A 15054-nucleotide genomic window follows, 5' to 3' on the forward strand; every position below is an offset into this window, starting at 1 on the left:
ATATTCTATTAATTAATTGATTTTTTTAGTATTTACTTATAAAATATTCATCATATTGTTTTTATTTTATAAAGAATATTTTTTTCTGATTTATATCAAAATATTCTTATTCTTTGTTTCATTTATATCTATAATTTATAAGTTAAATAAAATTTACCTTTAAAATTTTTGTCTAGCACTTGGAACGCTAGCTCTTCAATCGATTCAACTCCTTGTTTTTGCTCATATGCATGGCTCAATCCTTCTCTAGCGGTCGCAGTTATGTTGTTTCCCTGGTTTCAAGTTCGATCACCACTTTGGTATGAACCTACTCGAGGTGGCAACCGCATGAGCTTGTTTGTTCAGGGACTCTCACCTCACACAATAGTGTAGTTGCTACTCATGCTCGACTTGATTTCCTATTTTGCTCCCTCTAACGCGAACTGCTCATGCGTCGGTTGCTTGAATTTGCTTCTCTTGTCGTTCGCGACTCTCAGCTTCGTACACTGCACCTATTTGCATCGTCTTCATTCCATGCGGGCTCTATCAATCGCTTCACCTCCTACTCTTTGCCCTCCTATCTTACTTGCGTGAGTATGACTCACTCTTCCTCTAGCGTACTTCTTTATTAGTCACACGAATCCCTCATTGTTTCCCCGCTTGCTTTGACTCTCTCACTCCGACTCTTCCCCTTTGTTGCACGAATCCCTCATATATCTATAGCTCAAATCCTTGGATGAATGCAGTCTAACTGGATATCTGTACTTATTTCAGATGAAATGAGTTTTAGTAGTTAAATGCTGTTGTCTGAGTAGGAAAGGCATTCACACGGTGTTGAAAATCTCAGATAAATTAAATAATCTTTAAGTTGCTTGTCAGCTCATCATTGCCAAGGCTCTGGTGCTGAACCTTCAGCCGCAAATTGATTATACACTTTAGGTGCTACCCACTTTTCCTTGCTGTTTTTATATTTTTTCTTTTATTCATTTTGTTCTGAAATGGAATCTCCAATGTTGTGCTGGAGGTCTATCTATCCTGTTTTGGTATTATCTCTACTTTGAATTGGATATGGTAGCCTTCGGAAAAGTAGTTTATGGCCAAGCCCATCCAAATAATGATGCGTGGTTGGTTTTTAACAGGGCTGATTTATATAAATGTTATATAATGCATGGAGTAACCCAATCCTTAGATCAATGTGGATAATGGAATGATGTTAATGTACATTTTGTTCTTCAATTACTGTTTTTCAGTGGAATTGGAGGCATTCCATTTGAGAGTCATATCAATGGGAAACTTCTCTGTTAATGGTTTTTCTTCTATTGAGCATTGCTTCTTCAAGCTAAACAAAGACATTTTGTGGCATTTTTAATTGATTTTATTGTTTACATATACTGGATTACTGGTGAGAATCCTCAAATTATACATCATTTCCGTCAGTCAGGAAGATCAATTAAATAATTGAATATTTGAAAGTTCATTTATCTTCATAGTTGGTAATAAAAAGATTATTTATACTGTTCACCTTGCTAGTTCATTATCTTAGAATTAAACTCCTGGTGAATCTGTCTTGACCTATCTCAACTCTTGTAGCTTCTTGCAATGATTATTTATTAGAAGCTGTAAACCTTTTGAATTTTTAATAAATAAATCATAACACATCGGTTTTTATTAATGTATTTTCTGCAATGAAATATATGCTATAGTAAATATCCAGACTGAAATCCATTTAGTTTATTTATGTCATTTTTTTGTTCTTTCAATTATAGAATTTGTGTATTTAACCAAGATCTTTTATGATAATAATTTATATTTTGAAATGTGATTATGCAGAATGTCAAGCTTGAGCAAGTTCTCAAGCCAGGATTAAGAGTGACTGTTGCAATGGGAGCTGACCGGAACTTTGAAACAGGTAGAAACCATTGCTCAAGGCAACTATTTTTTTTTTTAAATTACGAGTCAACCATTTAACTCAGTGTATCTTGCAGACTGTTTCCATGTCATCCTAAGGCTTTATTTTTCACTTATATATTTGATGGAAATCTAAGTGTATAACCTATAGAAAAGCAGAAAATAAACATCAAGATTAGCATTATGATTTTGAGCTGGATTTTCTCTTTTGAGGTTAATTTGATTCTCTTTTTATGTTTGGTTTACTGTTATGAGTTATTTTAATTCAACTCTTGGATTTCTTACATTAACCATTTCTAATTCAGTGCTTTAGCACAAATTCAGTTTTTTTTTTTTTTTTTTTTTTTTTTTTGTACATCTACCGATTTGGAAATCTACTATTTTGGTTACAAAACACCATGTTGAGTCTGGAATTTCCCATAGGTGTTTCATGTGTTTACCTATTCGTTTTCTTTTTCCATTCTGCCGCGCTTCCATTTTTCATGTAGCTGTAGCTTTAGTAAACTGTTTTTGTTTTTCCCATATGTGGACACTGTAGAATTCTTTGCTTCCTCCTTTCGAACTTGGGGTATTGTAGCGGGTTCACTTATTTCTTTATTCTAGTATTTTACTGTAGCTGAGAAAAATTAGGCTATGCCAGAATTGTCGGAATGAATGTTCAAAGTTGGCAGTTTGCTTTTTGCTTTTTGAAACTAAGACTGTAAACATGTTGAAATTAAAGCATGTTGAATTAAAACTTGTAATAATAGCCGGCATCTTGGAGGATTATATGAAATTACATATTTTGGGTCTTTTTTGGGTTATAAATAGGTCCCTGGTGCATGCAAATGTATTGTACATTAAATAGTGAAAAAATATAAAAATGAATTTGTCTCATTTTTTCTGTGCTTTTGAAGCGGATTATGCGAGCTTCACAATTATTGATGATTACTTTAAGAGGGTGAATCTTTTTGTGCTGACATGAGGTTTGAATCTTACTTGTGATGATTTTTATCATTATTTTTTTCTTATATATTGTTTAGCGATTGATTATTGTACATGATTGAGGTTTTTTAAAGTTTAATGCTTGCCAGTTTCCTTTTTTATTTGAATTTAGTTCTGCGTAGAATTTATATTGGTTCTCCAATTTCTTATGGAATTTGAAAATTTGGCGATTCTTAATTTATCATTTGATTATTTTTTAAAATTGATAGTGTTTTCTAATTTTTAATCAATGTGAATAATCTTTTACTAAAATTGAAAAAAATGGAATACTCGAATTATCATTTTTGGTTAGCATTAGTGAACTTTAAACCCTAAAATATTTTCCATCAGAATTGGTATTATATGTTATAATTTTAACTTCATTTCAACTAATTGTGGGATGTGATAATTGAGCAAGTAAAAAATTAATTAAAGATGCAACGTGTAAACAAATCAAGTAAATCATGATTCTAAACAATACAATATAACTATCAAGATGATTAAAATTACAAACTTATATTCGATGAGAGGTATATTCTAGTGGACTTCCTATATTTGATTGATACTTTGGAATTTTTATTTATGGAGTACCATTTGTTTTACTTTAAAAAGTTTTCAGCATACTAAAATCTAAACTAGTGGGATATATGCTAAATTGTATTGATATAGTATTGCAAGTGAACTGAAACTCATACGAGTAGACCTAAATCATAAAGTTGTAGAATTATATATGAGTATATAAATATACTACTTGAATACATTAGTACTAGAGACCCCGATAAATATATTATAACAAATTTATGAGTTTTTTAGTTAAAAATATTGCCTAGATATTAAATTACAATTATTTATTTCATTAATCATTTTACATGAGATTAAGAATGAATGATGTTACGATCTACAAAAAAAGCGCTATTTTGGCTTTAATTGTATCATTGAGTGTTGAGATGTATTCGAGTACTTTGTTAAAATTGCTACATATATAATTAAAGCTTCAAAAGCGAAAGTGTTGTTTTCACTTCTCAAGAATGTTATTACAATGATGTAAATTTAAAATTTGCTTATCAATCATAAAATAAAGTTAAAATTTAGACAAAAGCTTCTTCTTTTTTTTTCAAAAATTTGGCAAGCATATGTCAATAAAGTGTAATTCAATTTGCATAATTGAATCTAACCTTATCAATGAATTGACGCATATAAATTGTGTTATCATTAAATTTTTATCATCATGTACGGGTCTTGACGCATTTTGAGCAAGAAAATTATAAATTCAAATTCAAGATCATCCATGCTCCAATTTCAACAAGTTTATAGTCAAATTAAGTGTCATAATAAGGTAAATCAATGACTCAGAGGTGATACAATCCGAGTCCAAATAAGTTCATATCAAACACTTGAAGCATAGTAAAATATTTTGATCTCAAAATTTGGCATGCTTATAGAGAAATCTAGTGAGCCCAAAATCATTCTATTCTAAGGTCGTTAAGGAGCTTAACCATTGAAATTTCGACAGTTATCGTCGGTCACTTGAGATCGCATTTGACCACAAGAGTTTGTTGTTGATCACCAGATATCTCCATTGATCATTAGAGATTGCCATCAACTAGCAAAGGTTGCCGTCGACCACCATCAACCATTGTTATAGCTAACTATGGTTGTTGTAGCCACCAATTATAACTTTTTGTAGTTAACTACTATTATTGTAGTCACCGGTTACAATTATTGAAGCTCAATTATGACTCTTATAGACAAATCATTATTATAAAGTTATGATCTTCAATTTGTTTAATTTTATCTTCTCTAATTTAGAAAAAAGTGCACCTATGCTCTTTCAATTTCATAGTGGATTACTTTGACTGGGCTAAACCTCGTGATTTTTTACCTATCCAGAGTTTTTTCACATAAAAAAAAATTTGGTTATCTTCTACATGTTTATACGTGTATGTGTTGGAAAATTATGTTGTGCTAAACAATAAGATTTCTCTGCCACTAGGATTTTCTAGCACGCAATAGGAAATATTCTTTTGATGATGTATTAAATGAAGAAGAAGATTTACCATTACAAAATGAGTCTATATTTGATTTTTGATGAATTTGTGTTTATGCTAGAATATGGTTATGAAGCTGAACTTGAACAAGAGTTAGAACTTAAGTTTTGAACTGAGTATAAGTGTGAGTTCATATTTGAATCTGAATTTGAGTTTGCCATTAAACTTAATTCAAATGGACCTCTAAGAGAAATTGAGTTTACTCTTGAAAATTAAATTGCTCTTATATTTGAACGAGAACTAGAATCTGAGTTTTAAGCTGAAGTTAATCTGAGATAATAATTGACTTTAAACCTTAAATAGAATTTTGATTTAATCTTTAACATGAGTATGGAGATGGGCTTCTAGATGAAATTTAATTAATTTCTAAATGCAAAGTTGAATGCCTTTAATAGTTCATGAGCCAATCGAAAAAATGAAAAACGATCTCAATGTGATAGTGAATAGCTCGTGCTTATTAAAGATAAATGAATTGGATAAATTGATTTAACTCTTGATGAAAATTCTAACAAATTTAATTCTACTAATCAAATTAAAAATGATTTTGTTTTTTTTCCTTGTGCCTTGATCTCAATACTCGTAGAGAGGGACTTGTGGAGAAAGCTAAATTTCATCAATGTTTTAAACAATTTGTTAAACATGGCTATGAGGAAAAAAATTGAAGTTTAGATTTTCATCTAGTTGGACGAATTTTTGAAGTTAATAAATTATCTCCATTAATATTTAAGCCTTTTGTGTTGGCCTTTTTGAAGAGTTTCTAAATCCATATATGCATATCATATTTGTGAGGGTTACTTATTTTCAATTTCTTTTATCATGTGATCATCTAGGAGTTATTTGTCTCTTTTTGTATTTGTTAGGACTCGTTTTGGAATTTTAGCATTTTCATTATTTATTTCATATAAATAGGATGTTACGTAATTTCATTTTATTTGTATGAAGAGATTCAGAAAAAAATAATTGTTGGTTTTGACCACTATAAAGTTAAATTAGATGATAAAATAGTAGGTATGACTTGAGCTCTGTAAAGTTTCCTAAAAAACCTTTAATTACAAGAAAGAAGTGGTCATATAAGTTTGTCCAATGCATTGAGATAACTGCTTATAAAATATAAATCGTGGGAAACACTTATATCAGTTTTCTTTGTTGTAACTGATTTAACTTTAATTCATAAATCTAGTACCAATATTACGGGTTATTTTAGATTTTTTCAATGCCCTTGTAAATTCACATTCAACATCTTATCTGACATATAATTAGCTTGTTCTTGAAGTTATTGCAAATGATAATATTGTGTTCTATTTATGGAAGACGTTAGAGATATTTTATATATCGGCATGATAGGCCCATCTGATATGATTCATCGATGTCTTGCAAGAAACACAATGTTTTTCTCTTTATTGACTTGATAGAGTTAAGTTTCTATGTTTAAAGTTAAAAAAAATTTCTAGGGAGTATCATCCAATAATACTTTATGGAGATTAAAAGGTAAATTTTATGAAACTATTATTAGGCCAACAATGTTGTTTGTCACAGAGTGTTGAGCCATAAAGAAGTTAACTAAGTTAAATTTACAAAAATGAGAATTTTAAGATTGATTTGTGGCAAATTAGAAAGATTAAATTAATGAGTTTGCATTAGAGAAATGATTTGAGTGGCATTTATTGAATATAACATAATTGAAATTAAACGGGTACTTTGGACATGTATGATACAAAATGTGCCTATTAGAAATGTAAATAAAATTATTATTGGGGTATTATAAAGAAGAAATGATAGACTAAAGGTAAAAGATGACATGGTTTGAAGAAGCTGTCTCAAATTTTTGTGAATAATATGCAAGGCTGCTGTCAATAGGAGCAAATAGAAAGTGGAGCTTTATAAAGTTGGCCATAGATTGTTGCATCAATGCTTTAATGATGATGATGGTGATTTTTGAAGGAGTAAGGGACGTAGACCATCTTACATCAAATTTTATATTTAAGTTTAGGCTGCGTTGCCGTTAATATAATTGGGGTTTCGTATCAAAGTTAAAGGAGTTATGCCTAGTTTCCAACACATGCTAGGTTTGCTTGGTTGGTACATGTTTATCAAATGAGGTCCCCACTCATTGTTGTAAAAATTAGCTCTGTGCGCTGAAATCATCTTAAAATATAGTTGGTATTTCTGATGTAACAATGTTCTTCCTCTTTTTGTCTAGATAGTTTGAAGAAGGTTGTTGGAGAAAATACTCCACGGGAAGAAATGGGAATTTATTGGGGCTATAAGGTTCGGTATGCCCCAAACTTCAGTTCAGTTTTCAAGAACTGCCTGCACAAGGTTGGTGGAATTCTTTTTATTGACATAGAATTTTCAAGATAAGAACTTGGGATTATCTTTTTAATATTCTAGAAATATTAATATTGTCTTTCTCAGGAAAGCTATGATTATATTGTTGGAACTTCTGAGCATGGTGCAGTTATCAAATCATCAGAGCTTAGCTTACCTAATTTTCAGTAATAATTCTTACGCAAGCTTTTATTTCATCATTTTTTTGTAGCCAGTCCTTTTGTTGATCATCTGTTTCTTCTAATCATCTTTCAGCTGTAATTATGGTCCAAAACTTGGCAGTCCTTTTATGATTCCAGTAAAACAATTTTTTTGGAATGATCTTACTAGACATAAGCCAATTGACTCCATTGTAATCATTCACGTCTTTGTTATCCAAGCTGTTTCACAATCCACTTGAAGTTAAACTTTAATTCTGTTTCACAAATTAATTTCTTTTGTCACGACTACCTTTCTCTGAAACAGATGGGTTTAAGGTTTGGTGCATTATAAGCGGTAAATCATAGCATCTGAGTACTATATCCAACCTTGTTACAACTGACTGTATTATGGAGCCACATTAGTTTAAGTTATCTAATGCTAAAAAGCATTTTACTCGTTGTAGTACTAATTAAACCCCATGATATCAATCTGAACATGATCCCTTAACTCGTTCTTTCTACATGGTACTCATTTTTTTCAATGAAGCAATTATAATGCCTCCACAATCACAACGAAGGATGATGATCACAAATAATTTTTTGAATTAATAAAATAAATCGTCTAAGCAAAACCACAAACTGTTTATCACAATCCTTGAATTTAACTAAGCCTTGAGAATGAAGCGTTGCATCATGCAGTTGAGGCAGAAAATGGTTTAAGGCTTGAAGGAACTTATTTTCAATGAAATCTATTAGTTAAAGATCAATGCAGTTTGTTGGTAACAATTCAAAATTGTGAAATGCAAAAATCAAACTTATTTATTTTATATAAATGCAACCAAATTACTACAATTTTTGATTTCTCGACCGTAAATATGAAGTAAGACCCAATATGTTTTTTGTTTGCATTATGTGAACACTCAAAAATTTCAGTCCAAATGGTCGCATTTCTAATTAGAATAGTGCAAGCAGTAAAATAAAGTAAGTTAACTCTTTAAAAAAGCCTATCCAAAATTCATATATTTAAGTTTAAAAAAATTTGAAATTTAAAATTGCCAAAAAAGAAGTATTTTTTATTAGGCCTGCAGTCTATTTACTTAGTTTATTACTCACAAATTCTCTCAATATTACATTATCCATTGAATATGTTGAACGAATAACATACGAAGATTTTTGAGACAATTGAAGAGACAAAATAAACTTTTATGAAGAGACAATTGAAGGAAAAAAAAACAATGAGCAGGCTTTTGCACATTAGGTTAAAGTACATTATCTTCCAGTACAAAATTATTTCAGCCAAAGTTGGCATATATAATAGTCAATGTTTAAAGTATTGTACGTCACAATGCAATTTGAAACGAACTCATTTATCAAAGAAGTGGAGGATTAGGTTTTCAGAAAAGAATGGTTCAATATGTGAGCATCTATTACAAGGCTTATAACAACCATGTTCTGAGAGCCATGAATAAGGTTTCATTTGCAGCCATTTTTTCAACATCCTAATCAACGGTCTAGATGTTAAATAGACCTCAGCTCTCTGGAAGTTGGAGAAGAATGTAGGTGATAGAAACATGACATTTTTTGCACGTTGTCACAGCAAGAAATAATGTTTTACCAGTGATATGATGGGGGTAAATTTAAGAGGGAGATATAAAGAAGGAATTATAAAATATTAATGGTAGTGGATGCAGGCATGCTGTTTGAATTAAATTCAACGGGCAAAAATTGGATGAGTACAACTTAAGATTGAGAAATGGACATGAAAGAAGACATGGTTTTTTTAGCTAAGATAAATAAATGTGGTGTGCCTTTTCTAATTTCTTGTCACCTCTTCTAAAGAAGTGGTAGTACTTTCTTGAGCAAGTAATTTAGATGTTGTGATTTTAAATGATTTTAATTAAAGATTATGGATAAGATGTAGTGTAAAATTAGCATGAAGTTAGGAATATTTAAAATGTTTAAGGAGAAATATTAGTGGATAGGATGTAATATAAAATAAAATTTAACATGAAAGATTTTCATGGCTTATTTCTTTAACTTTTGTAATACTCTATTAGTGAAATCTCAAGGAAATTTCTAATAGTAGTATGAATCTTTCTAGCAAGGAGTACAAGTTTTAAAACCTGCTTGAACCATGCAAGTCAAATAATACTTCAATATACCTTAAACATACAATGTGGTATAAGCATATGAAAGAAAGATACCCAGAGTCCTTAGTGTACTTTGATTCAACTATTTGATGTTCTTATGGATTCAGTATTGATGCTATTGATGATTTGTGGGCAGCAAGTTATACTGTCTGGATATATATTCAAAGTTTGTAAGATATTGTTTTTGAACAGACAACTTGGTTAATATCCTCATGGCAGAAGAAATTTTGATATATTCTAATTGCTCTAAATTTTTTTCTCCAGTTTCAGAAGATATCTGTATATTTTGTGATTGACTGTTACTCTATAACGTTTCTTGTCAAATCTGAATATATTTTATATGCATCAAAACCTCCTCCTAACTTTGTATTTTCAAAACTCTTTTCTTTTTGCATATATTTGATTTGCGGAAACTTATTGATGCCGGAGTTAACCCAAACAACTATATGAAATCAAATATTATTATTTAAATTGAAAATAAGGAAAAACAATCACTCAAACAGCAATAGATATAGCCACAGACCCGCCTCAAACACCAATATGATTGTATCCTAAAAGGGTGGTGGCGGTTATGCGGGTGGAAGGGCCTTAGGTGGCTGCGGTTAACTGGAGGGATGGTGAGCATCTGCGGCAAGAATGCTGGAAGGTGGACTGCAGTGGAAGGGAAGCCAGCTGGGGAGATTGGCTGTGACAAGAAGGTTGGCTAGCATAGGGGTGGATGCTGCGGGATGGCAGCAGGAAGCAGAGAGGCTGAGGTTGTGCGCCAGGAGTGAAGGTAAGGGCCTCAGCTGGCTGCAGGAGAGGGGGATGGGGTTACGGTGGACTCTTGACAAGGAGGGAGTCAGGGAGAGTGGAATTGCGGTTAGAAGGGCAACAGGACTTGAGAACTGGGTGTACTGTAGGGAGTGGCAGATTTGTGACTGGGGTGGTAGAAGTTCCACGGGATAGGGATGGCTTTGTTGATTGGAAGTTTGTTTGCTACAAGAAAACAACAAGGATGGAGAGAAGTGGAGGCAGTAAGGAACGGTCGCTGCAGGAACAGCACAGAACTTTTCTCCGGGGGTGTCTGCAGAAGGTATGGCGACAGAGGCAGCGAAGCGGAGGTTGCGGAGGGAGGTAAAGTCGAGGATAGTCACCACCTCGGACTCGGAATGAGATACAACCGGAGCACCACTTTTTCTTAGATACAACTCTAGAAGAGAATATCTGGAGATGCGTACTTGTATCCTGACAGAAAACTGAACAAAAAATAACCTAAAGCGCAACAAATAAGATAGACCCCATTTCTATTGGGCCGCAAGCCCTAGGCCCAAAGGGGGGCCGGTCGACCCTTCCAGTCTCCCTGCTGAAATTCACTTGTCCGGTTCAGGCAGAAAGACGTCTGCGTCATCTATTTAGAGGACAGCTATACCTTGATGCATGCAAGTGTCTCTCTGTTTTATGAGTTAATAGACCCTTCTGATGTTTGACATTTTTATCACTTTCCTCTATTTGGATTTTCTTCATAATATAGTTCTGGATTTTGTTAGCATTTTTGATCTTATTATGAGATATTGATGTTTGATGATGGAATTTGGATTTTTGTGGGAACATATTTGCCACCACTGCAATAGTTTCTATTTTATTTGATAAACTTTTCTAATTGTATGCATTACTTTGTCATTTAGTGGATCAATTAATGACAACATATATGATTTTAGCATTTAATATTTATCTATATGAGAGTTCATACATGTGTATACGTGTGCATTTTCCTGCATTGTACATATTGCACATATTGTATGTATGAATGTATGTATATATGCAACCATGCACATGTATTTCATAAAACTTGATAATATGTCTTCTGTTGCCAGTTCTGAAAATGCAACTACCAAATTTTTATACTAGATTAAATTTTATATTGGAACGCCTTACTATATACTTCAATTATGTTCCATAAATTAACTAGCATTTAATTAACTTAATGGCTTGCTAATATGTGTAGAAAGTCTTAACATGAAACCTTGATGAGCTTGGATTAATAAAGTTTAGATTATATTGTAAGGAATTATGAATTAGGATATGGACTTAATAAGAAACTCGAGAGTATGGTGGTATGGCTATCATTTCTTTTTACATACTTGTATTCATATTGTCTAGGAACCCAACGGTCTCTTTTCTCTCACTATTGTGATGTTGTAAATGAAATTCAAAGCTAACAGATGATTTGGTAGCTTGAACCTTGAAATTTGATGTTTATTTTCCTGAATGGTAAAAGTTTCTTGTAGTCTCATTCAGTTCATCTTTCTTTATTTGATCTTTGATCATTTGAAATTTGTCAATTTGCAGGCACCTTTTGATTGCATTTGGTGGTCTTGGGGGTCTTGAGGAGAGCATTGAAGAAGACAATAATCTAAAGGTGAAAAATAATAATAATAAAAAGAGTTTGGGATAGCATGACCTGTGAACTGTTTGCTTGTAGGTGGACTATTTAATCCGTTTTCTTGAGGTTCTTCTGTTTCTTATTTGTTTGCATTTTTACGGTGTTTTAGCTTTTAACAAACCTTTTTATGAGATGAAACGCTTCAAGATGTTATTTAAATGATATCTCAGATTCTTGATCGTGCACAATATTCATAATTAATCATTAATCCTCTATTTGCAAGCTTCTTTTTTTGACAATGTGAGGATGGAATAAAAAGCACAAAAATTATGGCGCTTGTATTGCCAAAATTTTGAAATTTTTAAAGCTTTCCTCACAGTTTGGTTGAATATTCTTTGGGCTGCAAAGGATTTAAGAATATGGCCTGCGAAGGATTTAAGAATATGCCCTGCGAAGGATTTAAGAATACGCCTCAAGACATTGTGAAAATTCATGCTGACAAGTTTAGATTCTGGAGAAATTTCTGAATATCAGCTTGTAGCTTTGGCTCGTTGCCTCACTCAATTTAGTACACAGCCATGCCAAATTTGCGTCTCATTTTTTAAGAAAATGCTGTTGCTTAGGAATACACCTTTGAGCTTTGAGAGGATCTTTGTGATGTTCCCCAAATGCACCACTTCCTTTTGATTTTGATGTTTACAGTTTTACTTTTGAGAGGATAGAAAAGAGTCAACGAAGTGGACTACGTAGGTGAATATTCATGATATTGATTAGCATTGTAGCAACCGTATCTGACTGATTTATATAAAGCCTCGCAGCCTTATACAAGACGCTTAACTGTGAATTATATTTTACGGTCAACTTTAGCTTCTGGATTGTTGCACTTCATCCCATGAATATTGGTCAGCTGTAGCCAATTTGTAATTTAAGAAGGGAATTTTTCACATGCATATTGTGTACTATTGCTATTGATTATTTTTGTGACTGAAATTTTATTCTAGACTGAATTCTGAAGTAAATCAATACATGCTTGGACCTTTGTTCCATACTGAAATACATCTGCTATTTTTTTATTGGTTTTTGGCCATATTAAAGTTCATCATTGACATTTACCTTATTTTTAATATTTGTGGTGGTATTTAATGGATCCCCCTTCCCCCTTTGTTTTTGTTGAAGGCTACATAAGGCTTACAGCCCATTGTGTAAAACTTCTTCCCTGGTTATTTTTTACTTTTTTATTTCCTTTTCTTCAATTTCTTTTTAAACATTTTTCTTAGGATAAATTACATGCAAATCGAGGATGTATGGACACACTCTACATTTGGTCTAAACTTTTTAAAAAATAACTTAACGGTGTCACCAAATTGCCATTAATATAGGGTGCATGAACTTGCATTTGAAGTGCAGGTGAGTGTTACACCGCCTACTTTCCAATAATACCCTTCCCAGCTTCTAAGAATGAATAATCTGATGTAAAAGATTAAAAAAAAAAAAAAAATCTAAGTTCAACTGATTAAACTTTTAATGCTCTTCGAACAAGAAAAATAACTAGAAAAAGCTTTAGATAAATGTGAAGCAGAACATTATGAGTACTCCCTCAACATAATTGTAGGATATTTAGAAATGTAGACCAAGGTGAAATTATGGAACATGGTTTATTCTATGAGCATTTCAGCTTAATTTACCCCTAGTTCTGTCTAAGCCAACTTAATGCTGCACTTTTACCTATTTATATGTCCAAACCACTAAAATGTCCATATGATTTATCTTCTTGCGGATAGAAACCACATTTTAAAAAGTGGTAATTTCATTTTCATTCTTTTTTATGCTTGAAAGCAAATTCATTATTTTTGACAATTTCATGGAGTTTAAAACTGATGATAGCATCTGATTGCATCCAAACTTGATAGAATATAGCAAATTTATATTATGATTTTCTAACCTGTTTTCTTAACTAATGTCTTGACAGGGAAAAAGTGTTAATGAAGTTTTTCATTCATATCTAAATACTTGTCCCCACCAGGGAAGCAGAACTATTCGTACTGAGGTGATGACAAATTGTTATTTTTTGAACTAAAGTTTCCTTAACAAAAGAGAAGGTATTTTATCTTCTTGGAAGATTTACATACATACCACTCATTTCTTATGTATTTACATCTCTAACACCTAAAGTTCAGTTTTTACCTGTATATTGCCTTACCTTGGCATGAAAAGGCGTAGTTCACTTATTAAAAGTTAAAATAGTAGTATTTTTATGAGATATGAAAGATTTGTGGTATAAATGAAAAAAAAAAGCAAAGTTTTAAGTGTTAGATATGTAAATCCATAGGAATTTTGTGGTATGTATGTAAATCCCCCCATCTTCTTTATTCATACATTTTTTCCTTTATTTTGTTTCCAGGAAGCAATTTTTATATCACTCCAATACTTTCAAGAACCTATAATACGAGCTGGTAGAATATTTGAAGCCTCCCGGCATACCTCTTAATTATAATTTGTAATGTCATAGGGCTGAAAATTGCTCAGAAGTTTTTTCTAGCCAGCTTTTGGCATTCATAATGAAGCAAAAATGGGTGCTATGATCACCAAAGCTTTTGTTATTGAGTGCATGTTTGGGAGCTACAGAACAAAAAAACAGAATGTCACAGTTTATGGAAATTTATCCTTTTTTAAATTTTTCTGTTTTTAATCTTTTTGTTTTGGCATTTGATCAAGTTCAAATGATTTTGTAAATAAGTATGTGTGCAAGATCTAGATACATACCAACCAAGTCCTGTGTTTTTACATATGTAATATTTGAACTTTAATTTTTACATTTTTTGCACTTTATCTATGCATAGAAATGTGCATTTCACCTTTTTGTTTTTCCTAGTTAAAATACTAGTATTCTTGATGTAATATGAAAGATTTGGTTGTTATTAATGTAAAAAAATAAAGTTTAAATGTTAGATATGTAAATTTTAGCAATAGGGTGATATTTATGTAAATGCCCTTATATATGTATATGTGCTCTTGGGTAGCAATTTGATAGGCAACTGCGTTGTCAGTCGTAAGACTCTTCTGACCTGGGTTCGATTTCTACTGGGATGGATATCACATATGGGTGCAGTATTCTCAAATATCCCTCTTGAAAAAAAAAATGAAAAGGATAGATATGTATATATATATATATA

General features: G+C 31.9%; 1 protein-coding gene across 3 annotated transcripts in view; it reads left to right on the plus strand.

The window, feature by feature from the left end:
* LOC110029069 (putative methyltransferase C9orf114) overlaps window positions 1-14560 on the plus strand; it is a 33535-nt gene extending 18975 nt beyond the window's left edge. For all 3 annotated transcript variants that reach the window (XM_020731185.1, XM_020731186.1, XM_020731187.1), the window contains 6 exons: window positions 1810-1888; window positions 7099-7217; window positions 7314-7393; window positions 11848-11917; window positions 13851-13928; window positions 14283-14560. In XM_020731185.1, coding sequence (XP_020586844.1) covers window positions 1810-1888; window positions 7099-7217; window positions 7314-7393; window positions 11848-11917; window positions 13851-13928; window positions 14283-14369 — 513 coding nt within the window. In that variant the 3' untranslated portion in view covers window positions 14370-14560. The remainder of the gene's footprint in view (window positions 1-1809; window positions 1889-7098; window positions 7218-7313; window positions 7394-11847; window positions 11918-13850; window positions 13929-14282) is intronic.
* The last annotated feature ends 494 nt before the right edge of the window (window positions 14561-15054 follow it).

This window comes from Phalaenopsis equestris, unplaced genomic scaffold (assembly GCF_001263595.1).
Source record: "Phalaenopsis equestris unplaced genomic scaffold, ASM126359v1 Scaffold000545, whole genome shotgun sequence".
Classification (NCBI taxonomy): Eukaryota; Viridiplantae; Streptophyta; class Magnoliopsida; order Asparagales; family Orchidaceae; genus Phalaenopsis; species Phalaenopsis equestris.